Raw genomic sequence first — 13,773 nt, forward strand, 5'->3', positions numbered from 1 at the left:
CTCTTCTAGAATTCAGAGGTAATTCCCATTTCCAACAGATACTTATGCCTAAGCATATGTATTATTTTCAGAGTTCCCAGATCAGACTTCAGGTTTATAACCTGATCTGTCCCTCAAGACATCCAGTCCATTTAACTAACAAAAGTTCACTGAAGTGAGCATGGGCAGCTCTCATGACTAATTTAAAAGCACCCTCCAATCCTTCCTATAAGTAGGTGGCATATAAATAATAAACAACTGGAATGACTAATTTAAAGGGACTGAATATAAAATAGCATCTTTGGTATTTATTATATTAGATCTTAGTTACCTGTAATTCTGGAATGGATAATAGCTCCTCCCAAACTTGCTCAATATCCTGCTGCATATCGTCTAAATCAGCAGTGGCTAACTGAAGGACAGCAGTTTCAGGTGACTGAGCCTGATTAGGAGCAATAAAGACTGGGCGGTCGATGTGGCTGGGAATATCAGGAACAAGTGATTGAAACGTAGCTGAAGAAACCTAAAATTGAGAAGGCATTTATCTACATGAATCTGCCACCAGCAGTGGATGGGTACGCTCCAAGGCCATCACAACATCTTAGACTGGAATTGGCTGCAGTTCTGTATTTCTCTACTTAAAATGGTGACTTACGACTCCTATTTCTATATAATGAAACAAATGTCTTTGTCCTGCCCAGCTGACTCCAAATTTATTCATTTACTAGCTTAATTGCTTTATCCTATGCATTTGAAGGTAAACTTCAAAATGGGTAAGAACAATCTTTAGAATTTAATTTGTATATATGTATGTAATACCTAGTATAGTGCTTCAGACAATAAACTTATTAAAATTGTTAACCGAACAAGTCTTGGTGTACTACCCAGCTTGCTTTTTACTCACCAAAATTTATTTCTAAGTACCTATAACAAAAGAGTTATAACTTGTTTCCACGGTTATGCTCACCCATCCCTCTGGCTATGCAGGAGTAAACGTTTTTGGTTTTGTATCATGTGGGAGAAGGAGGGGTGTTATTTTTTTGTTTTTTTCAAATCATGAAGTTACCTATAGGCTAAGGTTTCCTTGGTAAAATTTGCTCCTGAAATAGTTTTTCATTTTTTTTTTTTAAATGGAGATACATCAAAGGGACCAATATACAATATGTTAGATATAGTTGTGGAGATTTGCTGTTAGCTAAATGTTAATACCTCATTGTCATCTACAAATGGGAATGTCTCTGCCAAAAGCTGCATGCAGTCATCGAAGTACAAATCATCTGGTTTGGGAATGTGGGCTACCTGCATAAAAGAGAAAGACACAGAGGAAGAAAAAAATTGTTCCGTGTTCATAAAATGTTTACAGTCTAGTTAGTCAAACATTTCTCTTGTTTCAGAAGTCAGTTTAGTATAGTAAAAAGCACAGAATCAAACCAGACTATCTAGTTTCAAATCTTGGCCCCCGCCCCCCAATTTACTGCCCAGTTTCTGGGCAAGTTATTTAACCTCTTTGGGCTTCAACTGCTCATCTGTAGATAAAGTAGGATAATGGTAATTAACTCATATAATTGTTGTGTTGATTAAATCAGTCAATATTTCAAGTACTTTAGTAGAACAGTACCTGTCACAATACATGAATAATCCCTACTACAACAGTCCTACTACTGTCACTACTGTTGCAGCTGTTTGAGCCTTATAATTACATAATGTTTTTATAGCTTACAAAGCTCTTCCATGTAATTTATGTCCTCCTAATCCTTACACTCTGAGGTAAGTCAGTCAGGCACTGAACTCATCAGTAGGCTGAGGTTGGGAAGTTGACTTAATAAGATCATGAAGTAAAAGGCAAAGCTGGAACTCAAATCCAGATGTTTTACCTTCCCAAGAACTGAGTACCCTGTACCTGGGAGTAGTTGGCAGATCCACTGGTTTCCGACGGGATGTGTTGTGCTGGCTGAACCGGGAGGAATTCACCTGTCTCTTCATCTAGTTGTAACTGAGCGAAAAAGGCTTTCTCTTGCTCCTTTTGCAGTTGTTCTTGTCTTTCCTTTTCAAGTTTTTTCTGTTTTTCCAGCTCATGCTCCTTCCGTCGTTGACTGAAGTCAAATACTTCTCGACTTACCCCGAGATCTATATCTTGCCTCCAAAGTATGTCAATCAAATCCATGTCCTATGTTTAAAACAAAAAAGGAAGGAGAGAGACCATGGTTAAAATGGTTTTAAAATGGCAGATACCACGTAATTTACGTTATGCCACTGCTGATGGTGGGGGGTAGGGAGATTACAAATAAAATCTGAATGGGAACACAGATCCAATGTTCTGGAAGGGCACAGTTAATTCTATTCAACGTATGTATCTTTTTTTTGTAAATCACCTACAAATAGCTATCCAATGTAATCACTTATTACTTGGATTATTAACAATTTGGGTGATGGTAGAGGTCACTAACAACAAAGTAACAAATGTTGCACATTAACATTCTTGAATTAAAAGAAATCCCACACTTGTCTAATGGAATAGAGAAATTAGAGCAAGCACTCCAAGCCAAGAAGCCAAGAAGTGGAGTTTGGAAAACATGATTGAGTATGTGGAATTTTTCCCTAAACTTGATTAGCAAATACCAGTTTACAGGGGAAAAAAAAACCCCAAGTTAAACTGTCAACCTAGCAGTTGTGAAATATCACCTTTCTTTCGGTCTTTCCTACAGTGGATTATCTTTTCCCCATCATTTCTCACTACTTCTGTGTCTGTGGTTACTTATTAAAACAGTTTCCTCTTTTTTTTTTTAATTAATTAATTAATTTATGGCTGTGTTGGGTCTTCGTTTCTGTGCGAGGGCTTTCTCTAGTTGCGGCAAGCGGGGGCCACTCTTCATCGCGGTGCGCGGGCCTCTCACTATCGTGGCCTCTCTTGTTGCAGAGCACAGGCTCCAGACGCGCAAGCTCAGCAATTGTGGCTCACAGGCCTAGTCGCTCCACGGCATGTGGGATCTTCCCAGACCAGGGCTCGAACCCATGTCCCCTGCATTGGCAGGCAGATTCTCAACCACTGCGCCACCAGGGAAGCCCCCTTTTTTTTTTTATATAAATTTATTTTATTTATTTATTTTTGGCTGAGTTGGGTCTTCGTTGCTGCATGCAGGCTTTCTCTAGTTGCAGTGAGCGGGGGCTACTCTTCGTTGCAGTGCGCGGGCTGCTCATTGTGGTGGCTTCTCGTTGCGGAGCACGGGCTCTAGGTGCATAGGCTTCAGTAAATGCGGCACACAGGCTCAGTAGTTGTGGCTCATGGGCTTAGTTGCTCTGCGGCATGTGGGATCTTCCTGGACCAGGGATCAAACCCGTGTCCCCTGCATTGGCAGGCGGATTCTCAACCACTGCGCCACCAGGAAAGCCCCAAAACAGTTTCCTCTTGACTTGAGTTTTAGCTCCTGAGGTATGAACAAATTAGTAAATTCAAGTCCTAGCGAATGGTAATCTTGTGTGGGTGAAGCAAGAGATTGCCAAAAGAACTGGGAAAGGGGTAGTGCCCACTAGGCTCACTCCCGAGAAATCGTAAATAACCCTCTTAATAACACAAACCAAAAAAATGTGGCTCTAGGGAAGGATGGAAAGTAATACGTTCTAAGATATGGGGAGAATTGTACAATGAGGGAATGGTTATTCTGATTTATATTACAAGGCTAGGCTTAGGTTACCATGTCCATATTTTCCTAACCACAAATGTGTCAAAAGCAATTTTTCTGATTTACAACTTTAGTTTTTCTAAAAGTCTGAACAGGTTGGAAATGTAAATCAGTTTCCATTTAACAAATCATCTATGTTGAAAATAATGAGATGGAGACTGGAAAAACTGACAGAGAAAGGGAATTGGGATCTGAAGGCCAGCAGACACAGTGTGCACAGACATCAAACTTTGTATTGCGGTTCGGACAACAGCTGGCAGCACTGGGCTGCCCAGTGCATTTACGGCTCTACTACTTTCAGCCTCCAAAGGACAAAAAACAACGTGGCTGTTGCTTCACTGAGCAGTTAGGCTATTTCACCCAACAAAGTACAAGCACAGACCAGCCAGCCTAGAGGCAGCCCAGCTAACTGGATAGTAGAGGCCACCTCTAGCCTTGATTGAAAGTTGGTGTTAGAATCTTAAATGCTATGAAACCCTGCTCATGAGGTTCATTATTCTAGCTTTGAACAGTATAACTTGTAGTACAAAGCACACACAGTAGGTATAATTAAAGCAGTATCTGTAGCTCTTCAGAACTGGCTAGGGTATACCTAACTGTTTGTAAGCCAACATCTATTAAGGGCTTTCTATATATGCCAAGCATTGTTCTAAGTACTTTAGATATACACAAACCAACCCTCAAAACCACATACAGAGAACATGTATCCCTATTTTACAGATAAGTATATTGAAGCTTAGAAAGAAGACGTACTACGAGAAAGTGCCAGAACAGGGATATATACCCAGGCATGAGTACAATATGAGTCAATCTTGGACTCCTGATTTTTAACCACTAGCCCACACTAAAAATATGAAGTCTGATCATTGGACAGTGGTTCCTAAGTGGGGCAGGAAATAAAATCCATTGTTGTATATGTAGACTTTGCCTTGACGTATTGGTGGTGGGAAGAAGTGGCCACCACCACTTTAGAAGACTGGATTGAGCAAATGTCACCTGGATTATTTTCCTGGCCACAAGCAACAAAATAGAAATCGTAGAGCATTCCGTCATACGTGGCTATCTTCTCAGGGGGCTCCCCACTAAAATAAAACGTGAGAATTTCCATTTTAAAAATAATTTGTTTCCACTTTAATAGACATGTTTACACAAAGGTCATGTGAAAAGAGAAAGGCCCAAGGTATAGAGAAACCTACTTTAAAATTCTAATTAGGTTGGGCCATATCTTCTGGGGGAATCTAGCTACAGCTGAGTATCCTGTCTGGGCCATTCTCCAAACTGGAGCTAACGACCAAGGCGCTAAGGAGATGTTCAGGGTGTTCACTGCTACTAAATGCTAGCACAAAAATTAAGGAAATGCATACTCAGGCTATCTCAATTGAACTCTAGTTTCTCTATAAAATAAGCAGTACCTGTTGCCACCTCTCAAAAACTGACACGGAAAGTGCATTGAGCTCTTCAGAAGGTCAACAATAGAGAAACCCAAATACTTGTCCCTGCACCTGGGGGTCACTCTGCCACATCTGCCCTCACTTCCCCAGACTGCCCTAGGCCTGGGGCTTCTTGTTAAGAGATCCCAGGATAAAAACCAGTACTCAGTTTTGACTTTTTCATAAAAGAACTGAAAGAGCACTGAAGAATTTATGTTGGAAACACCTCACAAATATGACTAGTCCAAAGTATTCCTAGAACCCAGAACGATGGGTGGGAGTAAACTTTCTAATGTAATTTACTCTAAAATTGTCAGTGGCAGTCACACCAAGAGTTGATACAACTCTGTTCTTTCCTTTTCCCCCCTTTCTTCCCCATCAGATGAGATGTCTTGAGTGGGTTTAGGTGTTTTAGCTATAAATTTAGTATAATTGTTCCATCCTACCCCTACCATACAGATGTTGGTGGATCAAATGAAATGTGGAAGAAATTTCTCTATAAACTATATGTAAGTGTTGTTATTGCATCCCAACAAGAAGTAGGATGGGCCCTACTACTTGCTGTAAGTGAGACCAAGCTCCAGGCCAAAGGATAATAATGAAGTTACAGACCGAACTGTAGTGGGAGCCTTGAAACAACACTCAGCCATGAAGCTACTTGGTTCCTCCTCAGGGAAGGTCTGAAATTGACCACTAGGCATGTGCATCGTGTGTTGTAAATAAAAGTAAATAACATACACTTTTATGTACACACGCAACACCCTCTCAATTCCTGACATGACTACCCTTCAATGCACAGCTCCAAACCAACTCAGTGTTTTAAAATTTCCCATAACATAATTAGCCAAGGACACCTTGATGGATCCTCATCAACAAATAGGAAAAATAAAACACAAAATGTCATTTGGATCAGCTCTTGAGCACCTGTTCTTGTTATCTGATCTGAAACAATGCTGGACCCTGGGAGGTGGAGGGGCTCCTACAGCCAGAGCTGACCGTCTCCACCAGGAATGCCACCAAAAGATGTTTCAAGTGACAACATCTAATTGTTCTTAATGAAGGCTGGGCAGCCTTCAGTGAGATAATATACCAAAACAGGTTTCAAAGTGTTCTCAGAGGTTTTCATTTTTAAGTTTATTTTTATATAATGTTGAATCTTGCCATGCAAGGTCTCTGAAAGAAAACATCTGCTTAAAAAAAAAAGCTGAGTTTTAACCACTTTGAATTCCTTTAAAACAGATGTTCTGATCAAATTCAGAATGCAGTAACAAGGGGTTGCTTGTCATGGCCTTGATATATCATATACTCTGTTACTCAGATTTTCACATAAGGTTTGGAAGAAAAAACCTGCAGCGATTTGATATTGCATGAAATATTCAAAGCTTTATGTTGAAAATGAGAACAGCAGAAGTTTGTTGACCCACGACTCACTGGTGGGGAGCCCTGCAGGCCCAGGACTGTGTTCTGTGCTGACCTCAGGCAGTGAGCTGTCTTGAAGGAGCCCCGTGACTGGGCACATGACTTACTCCACAAATGACCCATCTCTCTGCAAAATTCCCGAACCATCTAAGAGGAAATAGTTGGGGTGGTGCCCATAACAAACAAGAGCATGACAACGGACACTGTGGAAGGAAAATGCCAGAGGGAGAACTAAACTGCTCTCCCACACTTCAACCTGAGGCACTGAGGAAGCATGGCTGCCCTGCAAGAGGGCAGATAAAAAGGGTCTGGGGAGGGAGAGGAAATGTATGGCATTTCAACAGGTATTTCCTTAAGCTTCCCAAGGGCAACACAGGCACTGGCTGTGAGCCTTCACATGCCATATGGAGCAAATGCCGTCTGCCATACTTGGTGTCTGAATTTTTGTTGTTGCTGTCCTTTTGCAATTCCTGAGTGTATTCCACGTTATGTTGCTAGCTTGGCTTCGACAAAATAAGACAATTTAATAAGAAACGTAAATGTTTGACAATTCACGTTAAATCACCATCTGGCCCAATGGAAACAGTCATATTGAAAATGTTTCTCTCTCTATATATATATATCCTCATTTGCCATCTGGGTAATCTGTTACACGTTTTATGGGAAATCTGAAGTTGGACTATTAACTCGTACCACTTTAAAACAAATGTCTTTGTTCCAGGATAAAAAGAAGAAAGCCCTTGAACACAGAATCCCATAATAATGTCTTTTGCAAGCCAATTTTAGTGCTTTGAACAAACAAGCATTTATCATGCTCAGATGATCCCCCAAAATCAGAAAAGATAAAGCAAAGATATCATGATCTCTTCCTAAATTAAAGCAATTCAGTAAACTAAGGCTTTAGAAAAGTATTTGAAATGAAAAATAAAATGGTTTTTATTATATACATTCAAATGTATAAATGAAGCTTGCACCTCCCAACCCCTTTCCCTACCTTCCCTCTCCCATCCTGTTTTGTCCAGAGGATGACAGGAAGGTGGTGGGAGGTTTCTTCTAAAAACAAATTTCACCAATAAACTGTTTTTTAAAAAATTGCACAGATAACTTTGTAAACAGACAATGAAAACTGATCCTCACTTCCAATTTTACAGTATAAGTGTTAAGACAATGTCTCAAGTGATTCCTTTTTCAAAAATTTATTTTATTTTATTTTTTTTACATCTTTATTGGAGTATAATTGCTTTATACAGATTCCTTCTTAAAATCATGTATTTCCATTAAGAAAATAATAAATCTTCTTTTAAAGTTTATTCTCCTGAGATTGATCTCTCCATCCAAATATTAACTACTGGCATTCAGAGTCTAAATTACACCTGGTAATGCTTTTCTTTCATACATTTCAGTCTTTATATTATGCCCAGGTGGTTATATTATTCACCTAAAAGCTAAATCTGGTTTAATATTTTTTTCCATAGAAGCTGCTCAAATATTTTTGGGCAAAACCAGATGGAACATGAATCTCATCCTGCCATCCGTTAGAGTATAAACCAAAGAGCTATAGGAAAGTACAAAAACAACTGAGGGCATGCTCGAATTCTGAAGAATTGACTGAACAAAGATCTCCTTGATTCACAAGGTTCTACTCTGCAGTCACAAACCTTACTCCTAAAGTAAAATGACACCAAGCAGGTGTGTTTTTAAAATACATCTCGCTGATGACTATTCTATTTCATATTTATCTGCCTATTTACTTCTCTCCTGCTTCATTACAAGAAGATACACAAGACAAGGCCAGTTGTTTTCTCAGACTTCTAGAGAAGGCAGATGAGATGACAGGTTATTCTCTATAGTCTGCCCACATTCAGGTACTTTTGAGTCTACTGGACTGATGTGCTAACTTCTGAATATATTGCTGTAATAATTATGGAGCAGGTGATAAAAAACAAAGATCACAAAAAAACATTTATATAGAATCACAGAATGTTAGAGATGGAAGGGGACTTACAGCCACCTAGGCCAAGTGTAAATGTCACTGGGTTAATTTGTGTTAACTATAGCTCCATTTTTAAAAATAACTGGCCTAGCAACCAGTTTCTATGTCAGCAGACTCCTAATAGGTAACAGTTACCACTAATCCAAGTTTTCCTTCTAGAGAAAACTTACCAGGGATTATTTCCTCAACTTCAATAACTAGCAATTTTTTTTGTTTTGCTTTGTTTTTTAATTTATTTTTATTGGAGTATAGTTGCTTTACAATGTTAGTTTCTGCTGTACAGCAAAGTCAATCAGCTATAAGTATACATATATCCCCTCCTTTTTGGATTTCCTTCCCATTTAGGTCACCACAGAGCACTGAGTAGAGTTCCCTGTGCTATACAGTAGGTTCTCATTAAAATAACTAGCAATTTTTAACAGCATAAAAAATCTCAAACACACATCAAGACATGAATTATTCAACAAGTTAAAACTCTAGGGACTTCCCTGGTGGCGCAGTGGTCAAGAATCCGCCTGCCAATGCAGGGGACACGGGTTTGAGCCCTGGTCCGGTAAGATCCCACATGCCGTGGAGCAACTAAGCCCGTGCACACCACAGCTACTGAGCCTGCGCTCTAGAGCCCGCGAGCCACAACTACTGAGCCCACACACCTAGAGCCTGTGCTCCACAACAAGAGAAGCCACTGCAATGAGAAGCCCGCGCACCACAACAAAGAGTAGCCCCCGCTCGCCACAACTAGAGAAAGCCCGAGCGCAGTAACGAAGACCCAACGCAGCCAAAAAAATAAAAAGAAACAAACTCTAGATCACAAATTTGCTATTCCCTGGATCACAGATGCATCCTTCTACCCTTTTGTCTTTCAGCTAAAAAATGGTCCAGTTTCCTCACAGTCCAGCTTGTTACTGTGTACAGACATTTTCATGGGCTGCTTCCTGTTCACAAACAAGTTTCTCAGCAATGACTCAATCTAAGAAATGTGATCCAGCCAGTTTACTGGAACTCTCACCCATTACGCTTGTCTGTACACTGTAAAGCATGATGCAAAGATAAAAGCAAAACTGGAAAGTGAATAGAATAGGAACTTGGACTATTTATTTTCTCAAGAGGCACATATGTGTTTGGCCAAAAAGAAATCATAAAGGACAGTTAATTTCCAAAATAGCAGGTGATGCCACTGCTACGAAAAGTGGATGGATCCAACTTTCCCACGGGAAGTTTCATACCTGGATGCCAGCAGAGTTAATTTCTGGTTGTTTGCATTTAAGCAGGATGCTGCTGCTGGGCCTCAATCAAAGGGCTTATGCAAGGGTCAGTCACTATGTCAAGAGAATGGCTTGGTTAGATAAGCAAACTTCAGGACATATTCTCATCTCTTCCCCGTTTTTGAACAAGCCATGAATGTATTCAGTCCTGGATGTTGTCCTCCACACATGAAAGGAACTTTGTGACTACGTCTTCCATCACTATTAGAATGAGTCTACAGGAAAACATACACACCCATCTTACCAATATAACCTTCAGGAGCATTGGCTCTAACTCCCTAACTCACTTTACCTAACATACACTGAAATTAACCTAGCGTGGACTAACCAGGTCGTCAGATATCTACCTTGGCTCAAACAGCCCTGTTTGCTCGCCCTCCTGCCCCCTCCTCCTAAAGGGCAGCCCCCATGAGGGAGGGCAGTACCCCAGCACACTGGAACTACTGGGGCTGTTTACTGCTACTTCTGAACTTCCTCAGTGATCCTTCACCCTCTGTGGATCCTGCATTTGTAAACAGAAATTATTTATTTCAATCTTAAAGCTCCTTTTCAGATTTAACTGCCTACAATTAAGCTTTAAAAGCTAAGAACTGGGACAGTCACCCAGGCTTGCTGTTTCTTGCCGCTAGCCAAAGACCTGTGTGCCTGTGCTGGTGGTGGCAGTGATGAATTTTAGATACATATGTATTATATATTGTAATATAGAAAGACTCTAAAACACTTAAGTTTTTTTCTTTTTCTTTTTTGTGCATCCTGTTAAAATACTTTCCAAAGGGGGGGGTCTTTAATTTCTTTTTTAGTGTGAACTTTTTTGAGGATGAAATATTTCATACTAATAGCTAAAAGATCACTTCAGAATGGTGATAGTTATAATAAAGGTGGTGGTCAAGATTAACAAGATTTACTGTCCATACTACCCTAAATGGATCATTAATCCAGCAACCCATCTACTACATACATATAGCTCGCCATTCAGGTGCCAGGAACTGCACTAGGTGCTGGGGACACAGAGATAAACAGAGGACAGTCTCTGATCTCAGTTTAGAGACTCAAGGAGAAACATGTAGGAGCCAAGGCAGCACAGAGGAAGTGTCACTAAACTGCACAGAAAGACCTCACAGGAGTGACAACTGACTTAAGTACGCCGGTCACAACTGCATGAACATCCCACCCGCTTAAACAAAGGGTAAGCCGGGTTTTTCCAAACGTCTAGTCCACATGACTATCTGAAAGCAAAGGAGGTTCTGGAGTGGAGAACACAAACGACCCAACTCCACTCACTCTGCTTTCTTGGTCTCCCCTCTTGGTGGCAGCAACCCCCCCCCCCGACTCCCCGTTTCCCCCCAGAGGCTCAGATCCTCCAGCACGAGGAAAATTCTCAGAGACTTCCTTCTCGCATGGGGACTTTTCGGTCAGTATGACTCATCTCAGCTGAGATGGGAATTACTGCTAACGCCATACTGTCACAGAATGCTGCGACTGGAGGGGCCCAGAGGATGCACAGCCCCTTCCATTTTTCAAATAGGGAAACAGGTCTAGAGGATGAAATGACTTGCCCCAAGGTCAGAGGTCAAGGATTCCGAAACTACTATGGTCTACTTTTCTAATTTTACAAATCCTGCCAAGTTATTTGGCAGAGGGGGAAAAAGATACAGTTTTGCTTCACTGTTTCAATTTGCACCTCTGGCTCCAGCTTGCCAGTCTGCAGGTGCCTCGCAGCTTCTATTTGAGCTGACATTTGCAGAGCACTTCATGGATTGCAGGGGTGTTCACTGCAGAGCAAGGGGGAGGTGGCTTATCTTCATCTACGAATGAGCACAATTAGGCTTTGGGCCTCGAGCATCCCTGCCCCAAATTGCATGCTTGGCACGTGGCAGAGCCAGGACCCCAACCAAGAACTGATTCCGAGCCTGTGGGCTCTTCCCGCCACTGCAGAACAAAGGCTGCAAACTGCTTTAGCCCCAGGTGGGACGCTAAGGCTTGGAAGCTGGCTCTGCTGAAGCTCAGACCCACCCGTCTTGATGACTCAGGGCAAACCCAGTCAACCGCACACACAGAGCTTAGCATTTAAATCTTCCCATAAAGCCAATATTTACCCCGTACTTTGTATATCTTATGTTAACTGGTCTGACTAAACTGCAAACTCCTTCAAGGCATGACAATGTCTTTTTTTTTTTTTTTTTTTTTTTTTATTTATTTATTGTTTCTGGCTGCGTTGGGTCTTTGTTGCTGTGCGAGGGCTTTCTCTAGATGCGGTGAGCGGGGGCTACTCTTCATTCGTTGTGGTGCGCGGGCTTCTCATTGCGGTGGCTTCTCTTGTTGCAGAGCACGGGCTCTAGGCGCGCAGGCTTCAGTAGTTGTGGCACGTGGGCTCAGAATTTGTGGCTCGTGGGCTCTAGAGCGCAGGCTCAGTAGTTGTGGCGCACAGGCTTAGTTGCTCCGCGGCATGTGGGATCTTCCCGGCCCAGGGCTCAAACCCGTGTCCCCCTTCACTGGCAGGCAGATTCTCAGCCACTGCACCACCAGGGAAGCCCGACAATGTCTTTTCTTAATAGATGGTAGATGTACATAGTATAAAATTTAAAAGTTGCAAAAGTAATCTCCCAGTTATCCTTCCCCAAGGCAACCACTGGCATCAGTTTTCTGTGTTCTTAGGAAGATATTCTATTAAATACACACCCGTAGGCACACGTACAAGTAGCATATAATCATAATGTTCCACACTTATTTCTCCCTATTTATTTTAGAGATGGTTCTATATCAGGGCCTAGAATTGTTCCATTATTTTTAATGGCTGAGTAGTAGTTCATTATGAGGATGTACTATATTATTTAATAATATAATTACTTAATCAGTCCCTCATTGGGCTTTTAAGTTATTCCTAATCTTTTGCTGTTACAAATGATGCTATAATGGCTACCTTTGTACATAAATCATTTCACGAATGTGTGAAGACTATCTGTGGGATAGATACTTAGAAGTGGAATTGCTGGTCAAAGAGTATATGCATTTTTATTTATGATACATATTGCCAAACAGCTCTCCACAGAGGCTGTACCTTTTACACCCCACCAGCAATGAGAAATGCTCATTTCCCCACTCTTTTCCCCACTCATGTGTCCTTCACACCTTGCGGCATATTGGCACATGGTACCCACTCAATAAATACATTGTAATTGTTGATACAAGGTCTCCTATATTAATTCCAGAATCATTTCAAAATCAGCCCCCCCACTATTTTTAAAGATAATAAAATTAAGACTAAAGAAGAGAATATACTGTACATAGAATCAGTTGTCCGGCAAACAGCATTTCTTTAATCACCAGCCTATGTCCAGCCAAGGTAACCTTGGTTGGTGCCTTTGGAGCTGGTAAAACATCTGCAGGGGCAAGAAATGTAAAGGCCATGGTGCACACAGATAGACAGAGGCTAGGCAAAGTCTCAACAGGTGAAACAGGCAAAATCAGCAACCTCAGCCCTTCTAACAGACAAGGTAAACTCCAAAGAAAAACCAAGTCCAATTAAAAATGGAACTACCAAAAAATAAAAAAAATAAAAAAAAATTAAAAAAAAAAATGGAACTACCATATGATCCAGCAAATCCACACCTGGGCATATATCTGAAGAAAACAAAATAACTTGAATTTGAAATAATTGAAATAATTTGAAAAGATATATGCACCCCAATGTTCACTGCAGCATTGTTTACAATAGCCAAGATATGGAAGCAACCAAAGTGTCCATCAAGAGATGAATGTTTAAAGAAGATGTGGTGTTTATATACAACGGAGTATTAGCCACAAAGAATGCAATTTTGCCATTTGCAACAGCATGGATGGACCTGGAGGTATTAATGCTTGCTGAAATAAGTCCAATAGACAAAGACAAATACTGTTATGTTTTCATTTTATATATGGAATATAAAAAATAAAACAAATGAATATAACAAAACAGAAACAGACTCACAGATACAGAGAACCAACTAGTGGTTACCAGTGAAGAGAGG

General features: G+C 40.8%; 1 protein-coding gene across 5 annotated transcripts in view; it reads right to left on the minus strand.

The window, feature by feature from the left end:
- Positions 1-13,773, minus strand: part of NFE2L2 (nuclear factor, erythroid 2 like 2) — a 40,314-nt gene that overhangs the window by 2,092 nt on the left and 24,449 nt on the right. For 4 of the 5 annotated variants that reach the window (XM_036857228.1, XM_036857229.1, XM_036857226.1 and 1 more), the window contains exons 2-4: positions 1,880-2,146; positions 1,189-1,278; positions 311-502 (exon numbers count right to left, since the gene is read on the minus strand). In XM_036857228.1, the coding sequence (XP_036713123.1) occupies positions 311-502; positions 1,189-1,278; positions 1,880-2,143 (546 nt within the window). In that variant the 5' untranslated portion in view covers positions 2,144-2,146. Of the gene's footprint in view, positions 1-310; positions 503-1,188; positions 1,279-1,879; positions 2,147-4,655; positions 5,565-13,773 lie in introns of those variants that run through there. The other variant, XM_036857224.1, reaches the window with a different exon arrangement.

Source organism: Balaenoptera musculus, chromosome 7 (genome assembly GCF_009873245.2).
Source record: "Balaenoptera musculus isolate JJ_BM4_2016_0621 chromosome 7, mBalMus1.pri.v3, whole genome shotgun sequence".
NCBI classification, from domain to species: Eukaryota; Metazoa; Chordata; class Mammalia; order Artiodactyla; family Balaenopteridae; genus Balaenoptera; species Balaenoptera musculus.